The sequence below is a fragment of the Vipera ursinii genome (genome assembly GCF_947247035.1).
Source record: "Vipera ursinii genome assembly, chromosome: 5".
Classification (NCBI taxonomy): Eukaryota; Metazoa; Chordata; class Lepidosauria; order Squamata; family Viperidae; genus Vipera; species Vipera ursinii.
The window spans coordinates 41,032,229-41,054,366 of NC_139518.1; the positions used below are offsets into that span (position 1 = coordinate 41,032,229).

At 35.1% G+C, this 22,138-nt stretch overlaps 2 protein-coding genes across 5 annotated transcripts in view; one reads left to right on the plus strand and one right to left on the minus strand.

The window, feature by feature from the left end:
* Positions 1-241: 241 nt before the first annotated feature.
* On the minus strand, positions 242-3,679 carry SLC35G2 (solute carrier family 35 member G2). The gene is made up of 2 exons (XM_083364726.1): positions 3,525-3,679; positions 242-1,870 (listed from the first exon to the last, which is right to left on the minus strand). Exon 2 carries the CDS (start codon positions 1,850-1,852, stop codon positions 620-622), a length of 1,233 nt encoding a protein of 410 aa, XP_083220852.1. The 5' UTR covers positions 1,853-1,870; positions 3,525-3,679; the 3' UTR covers positions 242-619.
* PCCB (propionyl-CoA carboxylase subunit beta) overlaps positions 3,567-22,138 on the plus strand; it is a 28,612-nt gene continuing 10,040 nt past the window's right edge. Inside the window, exons 1-12 of one of the 4 annotated variants that reach the window (XM_083364724.1) lie at positions 3,567-3,694; positions 4,505-5,516; positions 8,674-8,793; positions 9,981-10,049; positions 10,322-10,378; positions 11,619-11,732; positions 13,423-13,533; positions 15,870-15,978; positions 16,793-16,913; positions 17,497-17,578; positions 20,003-20,126; positions 21,443-21,550. In XM_083364724.1, coding sequence (XP_083220850.1) covers positions 5,331-5,516; positions 8,674-8,793; positions 9,981-10,049; positions 10,322-10,378; positions 11,619-11,732; positions 13,423-13,533; positions 15,870-15,978; positions 16,793-16,913; positions 17,497-17,578; positions 20,003-20,126; positions 21,443-21,550 — 1,201 coding nt within the window. In that variant the 5' untranslated portion in view covers positions 3,567-3,694; positions 4,505-5,330. Of the gene's footprint in view, positions 3,695-3,927; positions 5,517-8,079; positions 8,794-9,980; positions 10,050-10,321; positions 10,379-11,618; positions 11,733-13,422; positions 13,534-15,869; positions 15,979-16,792; positions 16,914-17,496; positions 17,579-20,002; positions 20,127-21,442; positions 21,551-22,138 lie in introns of those variants that run through there. The other 3 variants (XM_083364722.1, XM_083364723.1, XM_083364725.1) reach the window with 3 other exon arrangements.

Here is a 22,138-nt window from a genome sequence, read left to right on the forward strand (position 1 = left end):
CTGTATCTTAAAGCTATCTTCTGGAGTGTTGGCTATTCCTGCCTGCTATCCTGTCATCCAAATTGTTGATGAAGGTGTTCCAAAGTAGGACTACATTTTATTTTAAAAAATAACTGCAAGTACACAATTCAGATGTTATATTTAACAATGAACCACATACCAAAGATCAAAGACAAATTCTATATAATTATTTCTATAACCAGTAAAGGAATAAGATTGTTGTTTTACTTCTATTCCACACCAAAATTACTTTGTTATTTTAAATATAGAATAAAATTATGTTTTCTAGATTACAAGGATAAAAAAGTAAAGACTCCATTGAACTGAGATTAGTTCTTGATGATTATATAGATATACCGTTTTCACAGCAAAAACTGTCTATATTAATCTTTGGCACTTTCTGTATACTAAGAATATTATTTTCATAATTTTCACATTTTTAAACATTTTTCACATATCATAAAAGGACATTTTCATACATCTCTACTGAACTGTTTTAGGGCTGACTTGATGTCATGAATCTGAACAACAAATCATGATATGCTCTTAATAGCACTATACACACACACAGTCATATTAATTCCATATTGCACTACATAAAAATACAATAATTTTGTATTCATTTAATGGAAGAATCTAATATTTCCTGGTAATCTTGTTTTTTAAATTTTTTCCAAGATAGCTTATAACACGCAAGGAAAATTATGCTGATAATGATAACTGCTCCTCCAATTATATCATAAATACTGGGGAAGATGTGTAGTATAAGAAGTTGAAGAATCATGGCTATCACAATCTCCAAATGTTGCACTGTGCTAACCAATGCTGGATGGAATTTGCTCAATGCATAATAGACCCCAAGAAAAGCAACTGTGGAACATATACAGATGCCAAAGAGATAGCTCCAGCTTTCTCCATTCAATGGAATTATTGGCTCTTGAAGGAAAAACATAGTTGAGGCTCCCCATATTGTTCCAGTCCAACCAAAAGTAAATAATGCTGTCCACATGCTGACATTATCCTTAAGGGACCTATATACTATCATGGACAGAGCTGTGGTTAAGCCTGCCATAACTGTCATTGTATATCCAAAAACTTCCTTCCATATATTCAACATAGAATTTTCTTCATCAACAATGTTGGGGATCATGACCAAACAAACACCAAAGATACTACTCACTATAGTAATTACATCAATATAAGCCATGCGCTCATCCACTAGTAAAAATGCTAAAATGGCACTGAAAACAGTGGTGGTAGCTCTCCACATAATAGTCCCATTGCTTGGAGGAACAATTGCAAAGGAAGTATAAGCACAGGTAATGGAAATAACATTACATACTCCATAGAAGAATAACCTCAATCTATGGCCTTTTGGTCCAAAAGGGTCTTCATGGTAATAGCACACTACTAAAACAGAAAACACTTGTAAAACAGAACGAATGAAAATCAGTTCAAGAGATGGCACTTTGGAACGATCAGCAGCAAGTCTAGTTATCACAGCTACACAACCATGGGCCAAAGCAGATCCAAAAAGCACAGCCCAAGTTTTTCTGGACTGAAAAATGCTTCCCTCTATAAAATCTTGACCTTGTTCATTCTTGTTGACTTCTAATTTCTGTTCCGTCTGAAATGGAATGTCAATTGTTCCAAAGAAAGACTTTCTTGTTCGTTGTCCATCACTCAACAATCTTCTTTTTGGATTATCTTCTGTAAAACTCTCATTATCTTCACTAGGTTCCTCATGTCCTTCTTCTCCAGGCTGTGGATAATGAGAACTATATTTCACTGTCACAGTGTTGGGATGAATTTTCACTCGTTTTTTCACTGGATATTGTTTGGAAGAATCCATTTCATCAGATAAGAAGGACTGATTGCAAAGAAAAACATATATTTATATATTTGATAAAATTGTCGCACATCTTGACTATTTAGAATAATCCTAATTCATTAATGTTCTATTACCATATGAGATAACCTGTTTTCAGAAGAAATGAAATGTCTCATTCTAAAACCCAATATAGTAAATCAATTGTAAGGGAAGATATCTGTCTCATCATAATAAATGTATTTGTTAATTTTTTGAGGGGGAGGAAATCCCTTCATGTCAGTATTGACTTCTGGTGATTGAAAAAGCTTCTGCAGTTTTCTTGGCAAGATTTTAGGAATGGCTTGCTATTGCCTGCTTCCTAGGGTTGAAAGAGTGTGACTGGTCCAAGGTCATCTAGAACTCATGATCTCCCAATTTCTAGCCTGGTGCCTTAACCACTTCACCAAACTGCTAATTTAGACAACTTAAAAAATAGGCTTGATGTTTATCTTTCTTGCTGCATCTACATTTACTTTTATGCTTCCAAATATTTTTAGAATGATTGAATCTGATGAGCTTTTAAAATCTAATTAGCATTAATTTTGCTTTGAATCTGAATATAAATCAGTTTTATATGTGTATGTAACAGCTCAGATGGTGCCTCTAAACATATTTTGACATAGGATTGTTAAATATATGTAACTGCATTGGGGATTAATAACAAACAATATTGTATATTTACAATGACTTCTTGAAAGAATGTAGATTATTCTTCACATTTAAAACATGAGAGTTGGATCAAACTAAAGACCTAATCAATGCTGGATCTTGTTTCCCATCAGTGACTTATGGTAAACATAAAACAGATCCTTTTCACTGTTTTCCCAGGACCTGATGTTCAGAAGCATGGTGTTTTATATTCTAAGAGGACAGCATATATCAGCTAACAGCCATTGATAAAGGGGATACATTTAAAAATGTCCATTGTCCTCCAATATTATAGGTTATTTGAAATACTATATTATGTTCTTGCCGCTATGTTAATACAGTCATTTCTTTAGCTTCTAAAAATGTGAAATATACTAGTCACTAGGTTCCATTCCTTCTCAACTTGTTTTCACACCAGGCAATAGCTTTAGTAGTGGTAGCTTTTCCAATATTTGTGGTGCTGATCTATGCTTCCAACTACTATACTTTCAGTTTGAAATGCTAATATAAATCAGACTGTGATTTAAATGAATTCCTTTTAATTGATTAATAATAATTTTAATCTATTCAAACCCAAGCATGATTATTTATAATTGTGAAATATTTACAAGATATAATGTTATTAGAATATTATGAAATACTAAAGAAGTAAGAATTAGGAAGAAAAAAAATATGCTAATCTATCAACTGAAAACGAAGGGGAAAAGATACACTGTAAGCTATGCTGATTTATGTTTCATTAATTCTTCAAATAACAGAAACATGATGTTCCTTGTAACATATGGAACATAATTCTCGGCTATATTAGCTGATTACTGCAATTTTTTAAAATTATGTTAATTCTCTGTGAAATCCTTTCAGTTTGATATTTCTTTAAAATTGCATGCACATTAATAGAAGCAGAAAGATTTTGCTTAAATAAACATGTAGTGACATTTAGGAATTAAATTTGTAATATAAGAAGAGAAAGGAGAATACAATCAAAATTGGAAAAATAATCCTTTACCTTTTGTTAGAGGGCGTTGTATAGCAAAATAACCAAAGGCCAAGTATATTAAGGATAAGGAAGCTGCTCTGAAACGTTCAGCCGTGTGTCCATTTCTCCCTTCTAAATTCATAGAAAATAGAACTGGGTATTGTTGCCTTTGAACGGGAAAGTCAAAAATAGAGCAAATGGTGTCAGTTCTGGGTATACGTTGAAGCCGTAGTATAGATCTTTTAGCTACTCTCACATCTGCCTTCACAGAAAAAGAGAGAATACAACTAAAGAATCAAATGCACTGAAGACATTAAGAGGAAAGTGAGCATGCTCAGCAGAGCTCAAGGGCATTTGACAACACCTTCATTTTGGACTGCGGAATAGAATCAGTATTGCTTTTACTAGTTATTCTGGCAGTGAAACAGATGTTTAATTGAGATGCTACCTATTTATCAATAGCAAGGCTTTCCTAAACTAAACATTGTTGAGAGTGATTGAAAACAAAAGTACTTAAGAGAGTTACTGATTTGTCCCTCCTGGTCAGTTTGTTAATAAGTGAATAGGATAATTCAATAGTCTTTTCTTTTGCTATAGCCTCACCAAAAGCAACTGGATTATATCAAAATATTGTGAGGTAATTAATCTGAATCCCTGCAAAAAAGCATAATCTTAAAAGATTGACATAACTTTCAAAATATTGTGCATGAAAAAGCTACCTACCCTTGATTTTCATTTACCTCATTCATATACAATTATTCATCATTTGTTATTAACAACCTTATATGTATAATTCGATGCAAAAGTACCACAATTCAGTGGGTTTAAGCCGTGATTTGGAAACTGGTAAAATCAAATCTTGTTTTTAAAACAAAATAGTTTTCCTTCAAAGACTGTGGTCCAAAGCCATTAGGGCAGAATAGGATGGGAGCACAAAGTGATCACAACACAAATCCTGCAATTTAAGTACTTACATTTAGATATTAGAACTCAAGTACACACGGGCAAAGTACACACTGTAACATCATGTTCACATTTTCCCATCACTGTGACTTGCTGCACATGCCTATGGTCCCGATTGCTTTAATATGCTATACAACGCCAGAAACTGTGATCTGTTCCATAAGCTGTATCTCAGGTTGAGTGAAAACAGCCCTTTTCAAGAAAACCTGAACAGCTTAATTATTTCTTCTTTCTTCTTTGAAACTGCCACTCCTGCATCTAAACTCACTAGTTACAAGATCAGACAGCAACCCTGAACTAATAACTGCTATACTTCTACCGATACGGTGTCTCAATAGCTTTTTTTTTTACAAGTTAATACACAATATTTCTCCCAACACACACATCGTGGATTTAAAATGAATCAGGCCGTTCTTTCTGCAGACAAACGGTCCTTCTGAACGTTCTCCTGTTTGAGCAGGGGGCTGGACTAGAAGACCTCCAAGGTCCCTTCCAGCTCCATTCTTCTTTAGAAGGCCATTTCTTTTCTCTTTTTTTGGTCAACTGCTAATTACAATCACAGAGACGGCAGCAATGCTCGCTACACAGCACAAACTCCGCGACAGCCTCAGGATAGTAGAGTGAGGGAAGCCCGATACATCTGGAAGAGGTCAGGTTGGGAAGAATATGAGACTAAGCCCACTTGTTGGAAAGCTTGGATCTTCTGCGGTGTTGTTAATCCGTCATCTTTTATAGCTAATTTCCAAATTCAGAGCCCGAAGGGCGCTAAACAAACCAATTGTCGCCCGCACCGTAAGAGAACGAGGCGGGGTCAAGGAGGCCGGCGGTCCTCTGGAGGAAAAGAGCGCATGCGTCTTCCCGGTTCACTCAGTCATGGCTGCTTTGCGTGCTGTTCGTTCCTTCCTTCTCTCGAGAGTTCTGTTGAGAGGTTGCCGCCCGTTTTGCAGCAGCAGCCGCCACCGGAGCCGGACCGTCGCCGTACCCGAGCGTATCCAAGAGAAGCGTCGCGCTGCATTGCTCGGAGGCGGTCAAGCTCGCATAGACGCGCAACACAAGCGGGTGAGCGCCTCCTTTCCTGTTGCTGCAGGCGAGCGAAGCCCTTGCGGGGCCAGTGGCTGCTGGCTGCTCCCTGGCGGGCCGTTTCAGTGATTTCCGCGGAAACGTCTGGTCTTGGCCAGTGCTAAGAGGATGCCACTTGGGGACCATTGAAAAGTCATGGCCAGGGTAGGCAACCTAGGCTCTTTTATGACTCATGGACTTCAACTCCCAGAATTCCTGAGCCAGCTTGGCTGGCTCAGGACTTCTGGGAGTTGAAGTCCATGAGTCATAAAAGAGCCGAGGTTGCCTGCCCGTGGTCATGGCCTATAGTCCTCCCCCCCCCGCCGCAATTCCTCATGCCCTCCAGCCGAGGTAGAAAAGAATCCGACACCTTCAACCGCCATAGCCGCCGACTTCTCCATCGCGTTGATGACCAGGATCGTCTCTCTTGTTAATTCTATTTAATGAAAACGACGGATACGAGGAAGCGGAGCGCCGCATCCAGTTAGCAGTTTGTGGAGCTAGTGTGGGAGGTCAGGAAGAGGTCCCATAAGGCCACCTTCCACCTTTCTCACGCTGTATTCACAATATCCCGATCTCTAAATCTAGCAATTATTGAGGTGTTTGTAATCTTAATTGAGTAGAGCTTCAGTTATCCATCAGACTTCGTCTTTCTCAGAATTAATGCAACACAGGCAACGGACAGCTTGCTTGGTAAGGCTAGAGAGTCATTAAGTATGATTGGAAAGTCCATGCCCTGCAGAATCTTCTGAACACCCGTGTGTTATGCTTCCAGTTTACTTTGAAACTGGAGATGCATAATGTTGGCAATGCAATACAAATTAAATTAAGTAAATTAAATATTGTAACGACTACTAACATTATTGCCTTTTAACAGTTATTTTATACAAGACACATAAGATTATTTAATCATTTTAGCCAAACAAAATCATCTTGATTGAAGAAAAAACTTCTTGACTAGCAGGTGCTGGACACAGACTGGCTATTGTGATCAGAAGTGTCTGGCAGATCATTCCTTGAGATAGAATGGATGTATGTAACACTAAATTATGATTTACTCCTACCTACATAAACACCTTTGGGCCTTCATGTTTCCTCAATTCTTGGTGTCCTCCTCTCTTTTGAACCTGAATGAGAAGTACCTGAGTAAGGCAAAGTGTGTTTACTACTCTTAGTGCACAAGGTTAGCTTACTTAATTTGTCATCTGTTTTTCTCCCTCTTTCTCCTGCAGAAAGACAGAAGCTCTAGGATTTTCCATATTGGCCTGTGTGACTCCTTTGTGTAAATTTACTGCAAATGGAGCTGGCTATAAAGAAATGCCTTTCCAAATTTTAACTTCTTCCTCTTCTTTTGTCATAATACTACTGTAACTTTCTGTCTGGGCTATCCTTACTTTGTCCCCAGATCAATAGATTTCCTGCTTCTTTACTTTTCTCATCTTTGCTGGAAGAGCAAACACCAATTGCTTTTCTTTGTGCGATAGGTTCTCTGTGTGAGCTCTTCTTATTTGCTGTTGTGGGTTCACATCTTTCTGTCATGCATCCACTAGTAGGTAAACAAAAAAAAAACAACAATAATTTTACTGTTGTCATTTTAGCTAGAAAGGAAAGAAGCAAAATTTGTGTTAGTTTCACCTGGTTAAAAGAAAAAAAAACTTGATTTCACTGTTCCATCAGTGAACATGTGATAAATAAATCTCCCCTTTCATTCTGATAGACTTTGATTCTTTTTCTACCAAACTAATAATTAGCTGGTGGGACTGAAAATAACAAAATATAAGTGGGAGCAAAGATGAAGGGGAGAAAAGCTCACTGTTTAACCACTCCACTCTATTACATAAAGAAAAAGAAACCACGTCTCTAGTCAAGGTCTCTTCAGAAGGGCACAGCAGCCTGTGAAAAAATTGTAGTGAAAGGCACTGACTAACCAGCGATTGGAGGGGAGGAGACATTTCTGCTATAGCATGCAATAGCCAGTTGGAGCGAAGTGCTTGCCTACAGGGAAATGAAATACGACGTATGAAATGCACAGCAATCTTGAGGAGGTACAAACTGTGTAGAAGGAAAAGACAGGTGGAAGTTGCCTTTTTAGTGATTTGGGGATGATTAGAGTATGTTACCCTGCATTTCTGCCTTTGAGAAATAATGAATGGGGCAACTTGGTTTTGCAGATTAGCGCTCTATCCAGTGTTTTCAATGCAGAGAAGGCCAAATATTAATTTCAAAAAAATATTCTTTCCTGAGAAAAGGAAAACAAAAAGGAAGTGACTTACCTGCAAGATATGGCAAAGGACCCTAGGATGTTGCCAATAATTGCTGTTCCTGGTACAATACCTCTACTGTGCTGGATCTTTTTAAAAAAATTGTTCAGAAACATTAAGTCAACTCTTCTTTGAATTACTTTTAGCTTTAAGAGACTACACAGACACATCAATGTTATATCTTGGCAATAACAAACCGATTTTGCATTCCACCTTCTGGGATGCTTCTTTAAACCTTTTAATTCAGGCCGGTAACTCTGGGATTTCTTGATGGATTGCCATCCCAATTCAACCCTGTTTAGATTTTCAAGGTCAGTCAAACTTGGTTAGGTGCCACCATCCACTATAACATGGAGCTTGCAAGAGGATGGGAGGATGTGAAGGTATAGTCTTTGCATTAATTTCAACTTTGATTAGACCATGTGTTTTGTTCCAGCATTTTTAGAGAAACTACGTATATGAGTTGGCTGACTGGATATTAACCAAAATGGAGGGCAGCGAGTGGTTTGCCATGTATCTAGAGGTTTGCCATGGATCAGCACAAGAACAGATTAAAATACTTTGCACACATTCTTTTTGTATTTCTTAGATTTATTCTGTCACATAAGGCATTATGTGATATAGCAATAGCACTTAGACTTATGTACCACTTCATAGTGCTTTACAGCCTTAAAATGAGTGAGATTTCTTATTGTGGCTGCCTTTTTGTACTTAACCATTCTATTGCACTGTGTGAGAAAAGGTCTATCAAGTTTTTTATGGAACAAATTGGGGGCCGCTATTGAGTGCAAATTTGTTACTATGCTTAGCTCTGAGTTTCAGTCTGGAAAACATTTATATAAATATGCTATTATGTTAAGAACAAGACTGTTTAGTGTTTTTTCTTTTTTTTTTAGGGAAAGTTGACAGCCAGAGAACGTATACTATTGTTATTGGACCCTGACAGTTTTGTAGAATATGACATGTTTGTGGAACACAGATGTTCAGATTTTGGGATGGAAATTGAGAAAAACAAGGTATTGCAACATTTTGTTTGTTTGTTTAAATTCCATTACCCTTGGTGAGTGGGAAATAATGACTGATTTAGTGCCCTGATTTTAATATGTTTGCAAATGGAGGGCTAGATGAATCAAAAGTTGGAATTAAGATTGCCGGGAGAAATATCAACAACCTATATGCAGATGATACCACTCTAATGGCAGAAAGTGAAGAGGAACTAAAGAACCTCTTGTTGTGGGTGAAGAAGGAGAGTGCAAAAGTTGGCTTGAAACTTAACATTAAGAAAACCAAGATCATGGCATCCGGCCCTCTAAATTCCTGGCAAACAGATGGGGAAGAAATGGAGGTAGTGACAGATTTTATTTTCCTGGGCTCCAAGATCACCACAGATGGGGACTGCAGCCAAGAAATTAAAAGACGCTTGCTCCTGGGGAGGAAAGCCATGGCAAATCTAGACAGCACACTAAAAAGCAGAGACATCACCCTGCCAACAAAAGTGTGTATAGCCAAGGTTATGATCTTCCCAGTTGCAATGTATGGCAGTGAAAGTTGAACCATAAGAAAGGCTGAGTGCCAAAGAATTGAGGCCTTTGAACTATGGTGCTGGAGAAGACTCCTGCGAGTCCCTTGGACTGCAAGGCGTTCAAACCGGTCAGTCCTAGAGGAGATCAACCCTGGCTGCTCTTTAGAAGAGCAGATCCTGAAGTTGAAACTCAAATACTTTGGCCACCTAATGAAAAGGAAGGACTCACTGGAGAAGAGCCTAATGCTGGGAAAGATTGGGGGCAAGAGAAGAAGGGGACAACAGAGAATGAGGTGGCTGGATGGAGTCACTGAAGCAGTAGGCGTGAGCTTAAATGGATTCCAGAAGATGGTATAGGACAGGAAGGGCTGGAGGAACATTGTCCATGGGGTTGCGATGGGTTGGACACGACTTCGCAACTAATAACACAAATGGAGTTATCTCCTTTCCATGCATTTGAAATAATTCTCTAGATATTTCATAGTCTTAATGAGAGATATTTAGAAAAATAATTTTCTCCAGCCAATAAACATTTTGTTTTACTCACTTCATAATTTGCTGGGTACATAATAAATAGGACTGTTAAAGCATCAAGGTGTAGATACATTGTGCATTTGCTTACTTTGGTTTATATAAGTTATGTCAGTTTATGAATTATACTTTAATTGTTTTGTTTTGCAGTATCCTGGGGACAGTGTGATTACTGGACAGGGTAGAATTAATGGCAGACTGACTTATGTCTTCAGTCAGGTATTGTTTGATTTTTGAATTATGAATATATTGACGTGTTGTTTTTGTAATTTCTCCATTTTGACTAGTATTGTTTTTGCACCAGATGTACTGCTTTTGTTCCCACATCTTATGTAGAATGCTATAAGAAGGAATAACCTTATAATTTCATACTATTTAGGGTGTGATCTAGCTGTCTAATGGAATTAGCATGTCTATCTAAACATATTTACATGATAGGCTATTTTGATATTTGTATTTTAAAACATTTTACTTTGATCTTAAATTTTTAGGACTTTACTGTGTTTGGGGGAAGTTTATCTGGAGCACATGCTCAAAAGATCTGCAAGGTAAGTTTATAGGCAGTGCAGGTGGCCTGTCACATCAGTTGCTATATAGTTTATATAAGCATTCTAATATGGTAATGTAAATATTTTTGATCATCCTTCCCAGATTAAAGTAATTTAGCTGTTAAAACTTATGGGATGTTTGCTGAGCAGTTATTTTATTGGGTGCGAGACATGAGTCAAAGACCTTTTGGTTTTTTAAAAGGTTTGAAAATATTTTAATTTATGTATGTTGTGATCCTGTGACCTTTTATTTTACTTTACAATTTAGTGCTTATTAATAGCTTAACATAACATTAAAATGCAATGCAGAAATATTGCTATTGAATTAATTGGATTGATATAACCCCTTTTCTGGGCTGCATCCAAATTTAGCAGTCAGGTTTTACATGGGGAAATCATCTCTAGAGTTATTTCTGTCCCATCCTTGGTAAAATAAGTGTTTAAATTTGTTAAAATTAGTGTCAAAGCACAATCTTTTGTAGTTTTGGTGGTGGTAGGGTTTGCTGCATTCCTCATTGTTTAAGATAAGTGGAGTAAGTTGCTGAATTCAGATGTACTAGATCAAACCATGATGTTAAAATTATTTTTTCTTATAAACTCAGCAGAGAGTAAGATTGAAGAAAAAAATCCTGTAATAATGAATCATAGATATGTTTATTTCTGATATTACTTAATACATATTAATTATGACACTTGATTGCTTACATTATAGAACTCCAAATACCTAGTAAATATTCAGATATATAGAAATATACGCATTACATGTCAAATCTAACTGAATATGTAAAAAAATATGAATCTCTTTTCACTCAAGCTTGAATATATCCACATAATATTCTTGGCAACATAGATGTAGTAGCACAGTTTAGTAATTTAGAAGTTGGACAAGTTCATGTTCAACCATGAAGTTCACTGAATGACTTTGAGAAGGCAAGTCACTATCTCTCAGTGTAGCCTATTTTACAGGATTGTTGTTGTGAGAATGATTTGAGATAGATTTCTGGGTGCGTTGCCTTGCATTCCTAGAGCTGGGATATGAAGTAATAATGCTACTGATGCCAGGTGCTCATGAAAGATGGACAAACCAGTAGTTAATAGGAAAGAGAGATTCAACTTAGATTCTGATTATAAGCAAAAAGGTTATTTTACACAAAGATTGTCTAATTAGGTAAGCCATGTGGATGACTTATCTACATTGTCTGTAATGATATTGTACAAACTCGTGCTTCTGTTTTCCTAGATTATGGATCAGGCTGTTATGATTGGTGCTCCTGTGATTGGGCTGAATGATTCAGGAGGAGCCCGTATTCAAGAAGGAGTGGAATCCTTGGCTGGTTATGCTGACATATTTTTAGTGAGAAATCTTTCAGTTAAATATGTGCTGACCCGACAAATCATGATATCTATAGTACTTTTACCTTATAGTTTAGTAATCATTTTAAATATTCAGAAAAAAGTCACTTAAAGGAAGCGTGATTGATTCTCTCTTTCCTGCTGTTTTCAGGCTTTATGCAAAGAGGAGGGGTTGATGTCATGATCCTGGGACAAGATGTATATATTTCCCTTCGTGATCTACTGTTAGGGAGAGGTAAGCAGCTTAATGTCTTCCAGATGTTTTGTACTACAATCCCCATAATAATTTACTGTTGCCTGTAGCACTTGGCACTTATGGTGGTTCAAAACATCTGCAGGCTTCAGGTTGCCTATCTTTATGTTACAAAGTTTCCAAGTGGCATTGTTAGAAGTGACAAAAGAGGTCTCCTGAAATAAATATGTTACTTAAGCAGTCATCTAGAGCAGGGGTGTCAAACTTGCCACGTCATGTGATGTGTCGTGATGTTTTCCATTGCTGGCAATGGGGTGGGCGTGGTTTGGGCATGATGCATCCGGCCCATGGGCCGGCAGTTTGACACCCCTGATCTAGAGAAAGTTATAAAGTATTCTTGGTGCTACTGTTTCATTCAGTTGTTTTTGCTAATACTGTTAAAAAATCCCTCCCCCTTCATCAATATTTTATTATATGTGAGAATATTTTACATTATTTTTAAAAGACAAAAAGAATACAAGCAAAGGAAAAAAATAATATAGAAATACAGTATCAAGTGGACAAAGAAATTATTGAAATATTATACAGTTAGTGCTCAATATATTGTTGATGGAAAATTAACTATAATGCAGGGTACATTAAATTACTTTTACAATAAGAAAAAGGATTTTTGAATCTCTGGGTTGAGTGCCAATGTTGAATTGAGTGCCAAAGTCAACTCTGTTATTCTGTTATTCTTCATTGTTTTATTATTTAACAATTCAAAAAGGTAGAAAGTAGAAAAACTATAAAAATAGGAAAATATTTAGTTTCTAACTTCCTCTTTGTTGTATTCTGTCTGATGTACAATATTTATAAACATTTAATTTTTTCTAGTTTTAGTTCTTTGGTCAAAATTTGGTGAATGTGGATTGATACTTAGTTCATTTCCACTGTTTCCTTTTATTTGTATTCTTCTCCTTATAATTATGTGCCTAGCAAGAAGGAAATGGCTATAGCCATCATCATTCACATATAAGCCAGGCCAAAAGAAAAAAGAATGAATAACTGAATCAAATATCAGTGACAGATCCATTCTTCTCCTTGCTGGCAAAACTATCGGGAGGTGAAAAGGCTTTTCATTTGCATCTGTCTATAGCAGCTGTCAGATATACCAGCTGTCATGCATGAAGCAGTCAGGATATGTAGAAGCTTGTTGAGTGGCAGCTACATGAACTGACCTATATATGTGGATTCTTAAAATAAGGGATGAAAATTTATAATCATGCTTAGTGATTGGATCAAAAAGACCAGCTAGATCTGGTTTATTTTCATTCTATAGAATTAGTCTTCTTTTATGCTCACTCTTTTATCTCTACTTGCTTATTGTAAAAATGTTAAAAATCGAATAATGTGATTTTCTGCCATATGAATTTCAGACAGATGGTTGGCGAATATAAAATATGGTTGGAAGCTTTGTAACATGAAGATATAAAGGATGATTTCTTTTCTTTTACAGCGAAATGTTTTATGTTCTGGAGTAGTGCCACAGATTTCTCTTATTATGGGTCCTTGTGCAGGAGGTGCTGTCTACTCTCCTGCTTTAACAGATTTCACATTTATGGTAAAGGTAAGGATGCAATGTTTATTCCCATTAGCTATATTCTAAAACATATTAAGCCATGAGCTTCAGCAGACGTATTAAAGCTTGATTCTTAACCGATATAATCAGGATTCTGTGGTTCAAGTTGGCTGATGGAGACTTCTAGACAAATCTTGCTGAATATGAATGAGTAGGAGAACTTTAAAATGAAACAAGCTTGGCTTTTTATATTTTAAAATCAAGGAAAACTAGAAACAGGAGAGTATGAGTTCTGGTCCCATCTTAAACATGAAAGTCGCGTGGGTGACTTGAGTCATTTACTCTGAGGTTAACCAACTTCACAGGGTTGTTAAGGGAAAATAGGAGAAGAAAGGAGTATTATGTATGATTGTCACCTTGAGTTGCTTGTAAAGTAAAAACAGTGGGAAAAGAAAAATCTAAAAAAATACTTTGAAGACCAAAATTTTCAAATTGTGTTACTGCTTGCCCTCCTATATTTTAGAAACATAGAAAACTGATGGCAGAAAAAGACCTAGTGGTCCATTGACTCTGCCCTTTGAATTCTTTTTGTTTTCTTTTTAATTTATTTTTTAATTTTAATTTTTTATTTTGTTTTTTTAATTTTTGTTGGGTTTATCCCAAGCTTGTTTAAATTTAGTTACTAATGACTGATCCACATTTTGATCTCCACATAGAATCTGAGTTTAAAAGAAGCTTTTTGTTGAAGCCAGAAATCTCTTTTTTAAAAATCTTTCTGAATTTAGCAGATTCTGTAGCAGATTCTTTCTGGCAAAACTTCACACATGATAAGGCTAGACTGCTTTATGGACTTTAGCTGTCAATATCACATTAACATCTTTAAACCCTATTTCTCTTTCCAGTATCATTTTATAAACAAAGTTACAGTACTATGAAACAAACTGGGGGATTCTTAGAAAAGTTCTACAGTACAATGTGTGTGTCAGTGATATTACATTTCCAACATAGTGAATATGACAGTCAACTTGTATTAAACATTGGTGTTTTCCATAAACACAAAAACCTCTTGTTGCATTAATTATATCTAAAGATTATAAGCTATAGGAATTATGTAACAGAATTTTGTTTCCCTTCATTTTAGGAAGAAATATATAGTACCGGTAGCTGTGATGTAAGTGGTCACAAGATAGATAGATAGATAGATAGATAGATAGATAGATAGATAGATAGATAGATAGATAACTTTTATTGTCATTTTTTACTGTGGGCACAATGGCACACATTAAAAATGAAACTTAGTAGCTTGCTCTCAAAGTGTACACATACAAAGCTCACATTTAAATATACTATATACAACTTATGTATATGTTGTATACACCCTTACATATAAGTAACATGTAAGTATTAATCATTTAATATAGTTAAATAAATGAAAAAGGATAATACTCCTGTAACAAGAGTCCTGTCTCCAGCTTCTCCCCCCCCCCTTACTTAATTGTTGTTCCTAGTAAGGATGTTAGTGTGAAAAGCAGAAAGAGTTAAGTCCAGGAATTGCATAAAGTTGCTTGGGAAGAAACAGAGCCCTCTCTTCCTGTGTTGCACATTAATGAAGTGACTTCCCTTTTCAGTGTAAGCAGCGAGAAATCTTTTGGTGATTGGGAGCCATACTTAATGATTTTTTAACTGGCTGAGGGTTGCAGTGTGCAGAACAATGTAGTCCAGTGCTCCAGGACCTATAAATAGCGGTGGCCAGGATTCTTGCTGCAGAAATATTATCTTATTTCATTGATTTAACTGTATGCAATGTATGTTCACTTACACCAAAACTACTATTTATAAAATGAAGGGAAACAAAAGTCAGTAGCACACAGGTGGGGTACAGATTACCCTATATTGTATGGCATGAAAAGGGTACCAGTGTGCCCTGGGCCATTTCCTAGGGCAGCAGAACAAAAAAAAAGATGAGGCTGCAGACTGTTCAAAGGCTATCAATTCTAACTAGTGCTTGTAAAATCCCCAGCATAAACAAAATACGATATTTTAGGCTGTAACTGTAAGGTATTCAGCTTCACAGGCTGTATTAGTCTTTCTTTTAATGCCATGATATATTTGCTTGGAGCTATAAATTATCATTGGTTAGAAATTATAATGTCAGAAATTATAGGAAGGATGTTCAGATAGGAATCATTCAGAAGTAACATATGTTACCTAAAATTTGTTTTATACTTTTTCATTTCAAATATTTTGAGAAATATTTGTTAAATTAGAGATAATGTAAAACGATGTATTATTTGAATACACATTTTTTCCATTAAATTTTCCTTTTCGTAGATATTGGAATATTGGATTTTGCACCTCATTCTTTTATACTTGTTTTTTTCTAGGATACATCCTATCTATTTATAACTGGTCCTGATGTAGTCAAATCAGTGACCAATGAAGATGTAACTCAGGAACAACTTGGGGGTGCGAAGACGCATACTGCAGTATCAGGTTAGAACTGGCTAATTTATTTACCATTACTAATTCTGTGATGTTATGAAATTATAAAGGCTAGAATTAAATTCTCAGTGCATGAGTTCTGGAAAAATAAAGGTATTCAGGATAAATTAAGACAAAATGAAGATTCTTCTGAATGCTTGCTTTTTTTTTTATTTGGGCCACTGTATGAATTTTGCTTTCATTATGTATTCATGAATTGCAGCCTTATATGGAAGGGAAGTCCACTTTTTTCTATGTACAATGGCTGCATTCGTAATATTTTAGCTATTTATCTCATATCTGAATGGCATCTTTTACTACTTAAAAAGTAATTCTCAAATTTCCCTTTTTCCAGGATGGAGAGGATTCCTGATATTGAATAATGATAAATATTATTAAAGCTTCTTTTCATTTTTGTTCTTTATGAACAGAGTAATTAAAATTGAAGAATTCAAAGCATAGGAAAATGTTTTTTTCTCTGTGTTGGAGAAACCAATTTAGAATATTCCTCAGGGTATCCTTTTATTAGACAATAATAGCATCCATTTAGAATGCAGGTAATGCTACAACATCCAACCCCTGTCCTCTAGACTCTGGCAAAAGTCATTTGGTTGGAATTTTAGAAAACAATCAAAAGTTTGGAGCAGTTGAAGAACCTTTGAAGTAATTTGCTTTCAAAATTTGTCAAAAGAAATCATTTCCCATTTTTTAGATTAATTAATTTTGGTAGCACATTGCTCTTTGGTCAGTGCAGGTATTTTAAAAACAGTATTGCAATTGATTTTTTGCAATTTAAATTTACTTTTGTTCTTTTTCTTTGTTATAGGGGTTGCACATTGTGCTTTTGAAAATGACATAGATGCCTTGCTCAACCTTAGGGAATTTTTTAATTTCCTGCCACTTAGTAACAAGGAGCCAGCTCCTGTCAGAGAATGCCATGACTCTAGGTAAGTAAGTATATTTTGCATGAGCATAAATATTCTGACGCTCAGAGAAGGTTTGTTTCTTTATTCATTTTAAGAGTGACATTCTTAGGTAGCGCTATTGTCTTGAGTGGTGAGATGGATGACTGCCAGATATTGTAGGAACTGTTCCAGAGGGATACTGGCCATAAATCTAAAAAGTAAAAACTCAAATTCTTATTTTTACAGCAATAAAATAGTGTGGTCTATCACATTGTTGCTGATATGAGGTGCCTAGCTACTTCATTTTTTCCTCTTAATTCTAGGCTTTTGTTGATAAGTTGTTGGTTTTTTAGTTAATTTTGTTGGAGAGCTATTAATTGTTAGGTAATGGTTGTAAATATACCATAAATGCCCAGATTCTCAGTAATATTGGGAGGATGAGTATGTACTAATTAATATTCCACATTCAGTTTTGTAGAGTGATAGATGAATATTTACTTCGTCCTTTTGTCTGAATCAATGTGATTAAATTTATTGACATTGTCCTTGATTATACTTATGAATTACGGGAATACTTTTTTATGGTATATTGTAAATGTCTCACTTTTCATTCCATTTTTTAAAGTAATCGCTTGGTACATGAGTTGGATACAATTGTCCCAATGGAATCAACCAAAGCTTATGACATGCTGGATATTGTACATGCGGTAAGATTTGTGCACCATAATGTGACAGTAGTCTGGAAAAGGGATATGTTTTTTTTGTCTTTTCAAATGAACTGGTAGTATAAATTATATCTGATAATTACTATGTGATATAAATAAGTTATGCTTCTGTCTTGATTTTACTGCATGTGTGATATATAGAATGTCTATATTAAAGTGCATATGAAGATTTAGTAAATTCCATAGTATTTAAATGATAACATATTAAATGAACATATCCCTTTTGAGGGGTGGAATCTGCTTGTTGATCTTTCTTCAACATTTTTAAAAAATTAAAACTTTTTACGTAAATGTAACTGAAGAGAACATGCTTGAGGCATGGTTATTGATAAAGGGATGGGAAAACTTTTCATTTCTCTCTTAGAACACTTAATTAAGAATCATCCTTTAATGCTGATTGGAGAGAAATTTACAACAAACAAAACACTGCCTGACACAGCATAGACTGGCTCCCAAGCTTGCCTAGCAGTAAGTGGATCCTGTTGACTTACAGTCAGTCAACTGTATCTCAGAATTTGCCCTCTTTAAATTATTTCCCTTCGTTTAATTGTTACTTCTGGACTGCGTAAACATCCAAATAATAAGCCTGTTGCATCCAGATAATAAGCCTGTTACTAACATCACTGCCTTCTCTCCTTAAGTGTCCTTGACTGAGCCAGGTCCTTATATCAACCAACTGATATGTAGAATGGCAAGTTTGATACCAGTGAAATTTATTTATCAATGTCTTTGGATCTCTGCCCAGGTGTGAGGAACAGATTATTTTACAAAAGCTTTATAGACTTATGGGAACTTTGCTAGTAGTTGTTGCCACAACTGAGCCACTTTGACCTTGTATCACCTAAAACTTTATGACACTTTTTCTCGTGAGATGAGTTGAATGGAGCAAATTGGGCTTTACCAAATGATTAAGAAACTTTTTTTCCTTTGTGATGATGCTGAAGAGATAGATATTTCAATAATCCATGTTATGGAATCTCTTCAATCTTGTTGGACCCACCCGCCTTATTCTTCAATTTTGGATGTTCCTATAGAAATAAATTGGGCTACTTTCCAATTTCAAAGGGCATCAAACTCTACAATAATTGAGGCAGTTCCATTTGTAAGCTCATGCTTCTTTCAGGTCTCTGTTGTTACAAAGGAAATTCCTAATATATTATTACCTTCCATAATTGGGGATCCCAGAGTTTTAACCAGATCAGATTATTAGTTTATTTCTTATATGTGATTCCGAAGCTCACAGAAAGTGGATGACATACAACAGTCAAGAAAACCAATAAATATATAAATTGTTATAAAAATCATCATTAAAAATAAAACTACTAAAATCTGAACTATACAAATTACATAGAGAGTATAAATATATACTAAAATGGAGCCATATAAGAATGTCTCCAGTTCCCTGAGACCCCAAGGCCTGATTACCTAGTTGGGGTACTGGGTACCATCTGTATCTTCTAAGATAATGATTCAGTATCCATTCTTTCTTGTAATCCTGGCTATAAAATAAAGAATTTAGTTGTCTCCATTTTGCAGTATTGATATTTTATTTCTCCAAGAAATGTGGGCTATAGATGACATATTTCTAGCTAATTTCCCTATATACTTAAAGCATTACTTGGTATAAAAAATGGAAGCATAATGATCGCCACAAAATTTAAATTTAACAATTGTACAATTTCCCCCATTTTTTCCTCTGCTTCCTATTCAGATTTGCTAAAGCTCACTTTTGTTCCTTGAATACTCTCTCAAAAAATCATGAAATTTGGTAATGGAGAAGAGAATATCATGAAATGGTCAAGAAAGCAAACAAATGGATCCTAGAAAAATCAGTCCAGAGTTCTCAAGGTTGCAAGTCACAAGGATCAAATTATTGCATTTTGGACACATTATCTGAAGACTTAGCTCTCTTGAGAAGTCTATAATACTGGGGAAGGTGGAAAGAAAAGGAAAAAAAGGATCACCAGCAGTAAGGTGAATGAACTCAATCATAGTGGAAGATCTACAAGACTAGTTGAAGACAAATTAGCAGTTGCTAAGAGCTAACACTATTTTGATAACAATCATCATACCTTTCAATAGAACTCTGTTAGTATGGAGGAACAAGGTAATTTAATCCACTGCTATATTTTTCAGTGTTTTAAAAGTTACAGGAATTTTAAATTGCTAGAAATATTTAAAATAGAGATGATTAAATACATTATGAAATAATTATCAAAGTAACATCTGTCAGAAATTTAAGGATTGATTTTATAAAGGTTTGCTTGTAGTAATGTGTAGAGAAACACTGAGAACAGTTGAAAAATATTTTTAAAATCTTTTTTCTTATAATCTTTTTTCTTGGTTCTGATATCTGTAAGAGCACATTTCATTATTTTGCTGAATATTTGAATCTAATTTATGCAGGTTGTTGATGAGAGGGAATTCTTTGAAATCATGCCTTCCTATGCCAGAAATCTGATTGTTGGATTTGCTAGAATGAATGGAAGAACTGTTGGAATAGTTGGTAACCAGCCTAAAGTAGCTTCAGGTATGATCCTGGCAGCTCTGTCTTTCTAAGAAATGAAGTTAGAAAACTTCAATTTCTGCAAGCTGGATAGGAAATTACTCCCGAAATATCTTGGAACTTGTGCTCAGCACCTATTCTTTCTTCATATAGGAAAGGAGTGAAGATGGTCTTCTTTAACCAAGTCTTTTTAAAAAATTGATAATGTTAACTTCTATCAGATTTTCATAGTTGTGTTTTAGGTGTCTTGAATTTCTTCTAACACAAATTATCCTTAAAATAATCCTCCCCAAGGTGTTTTTTTTGCAATAGCTCATGGTTGGTTCAATATTTTACATATGTACATATGTTTTGCATTTCATGTACAGAAATTGCTTTGTATTTTCATTTAATGATCTTTTCTAAGTACTCTTGACATTTGACATTTATATCAATATAATATTGAACTATAGGTAGTCCTCATTCAGTGATTAAGTGAAATAGCAATTGTACTTATGACCTTACTCCAGCTTTCCTTTGCTTGTGAAGGTTGTAAATGCGAGTATTAGTCCTAAAGTTACTTTTTCATTACTGTTGTAATTGTGAAAATTGCTAAAAAAGCAGCTGTTAAGTGAGAACTACCAATATATTACTGAAGCAGACAAATAGTGACACTTTAGTACAAGTGTACACTTTAGAACCTTCGAGTTTCTTAATAAATTATTTTATTCATACACAATAAATAGTAATAGCTAGCTGTTTCTTCTGCCAAATATATTTTATTGGTTTAACTTTGGTAGCAGAGAATGTGTGTTCAGAACCCAAACACTGATAAACCTAATTATTTGCAAATGAATCATAGGACTAGCCTCCAATTATATTAGGGTCAACATTTCAATCATTTCATCTGAATACATAGTAATGGCTAAAACTACCAAAAAATATATGAATACAAAACTTATGCACTTGAACTAGAGCCAGAAAGCTGATATAATGTCTTATAGCGGGAAATATTGATATTTAGCATTGATAATACTGAGTCCATTGAGGTTGGGCAGCTGTAACAAATTTGAATAAATGCATATATAATTAAAATTCCAGGATAAAAGATTAGTACTACTTAGTGTTTTCTTCTGTAATAGGGAATATTTGTTTACATATTATACACCTAAAATTTAAAAGGCTGGGTGTACAAGTTTGTTTATTCAAATAGTTGTTAAAAATGTGTATGCTACTCACTAGGCTCATTGCTTAAGCATTTTTGTAAAGAAGCAATTTTGTGCCAGGATCACTGACACATGGCATTTTTAAAATACTCTGAAATTATATTTTACAATATTTCCCTTCTTTTTTAAAATTAGGCTGCTTGGATATAAATTCTTCTGTGAAAGGAGCCCGTTTCGTTCGCTTCTGTGATGCTTTCAATATTCCTCTAATCACATTTGTAGATGTGCCTGGATTTTTACCAGGTACATTGTTCTGCATACCCCTTGTTATCTAATTGATTTAATTGGAAGAGTCTTGCATTTTAAGAAATATATTTACCTTTTCTTGTAATTGCAGAGATAAAAGTTTTATATTTTTAAAATTATAAGAAGCATATTTATTCTTTGTTGGAGCAATGTGAAATTTTCTACATTCATAATACAAAAGGATTTGCCTCTTAATTCTTCTGAACTGCCATTTCTCATTATATGGAAAGAATTAATTTAATAATAATTGTATGTCAGAGATTATCTATGTACTGTATTTTATGAAGGCCTTATATGCAGAATTCTGTTCTAACTTTATAAACTAGTAAAAAATGAGTACCAGTATATAACTTTTCTTTTTATTATTGGCATGTTTTTAATAAGGCAGAAGAATAGAGACTGGACTCCATGGTTCCACCTCTTTTTATGAGGCAGTGGAAATAGGTATTTTTGTTAAGGGAGGTTAAGTGACAAGGGCCTTTATTTAATCAATTTTGGCAGAGGAAAAGGCCCCTGTGGACATGGAGAAGGACCAGTGTGGGTGGGACAAAGCCATGCACATAGCTAATGTTAAATGGTGCTGAC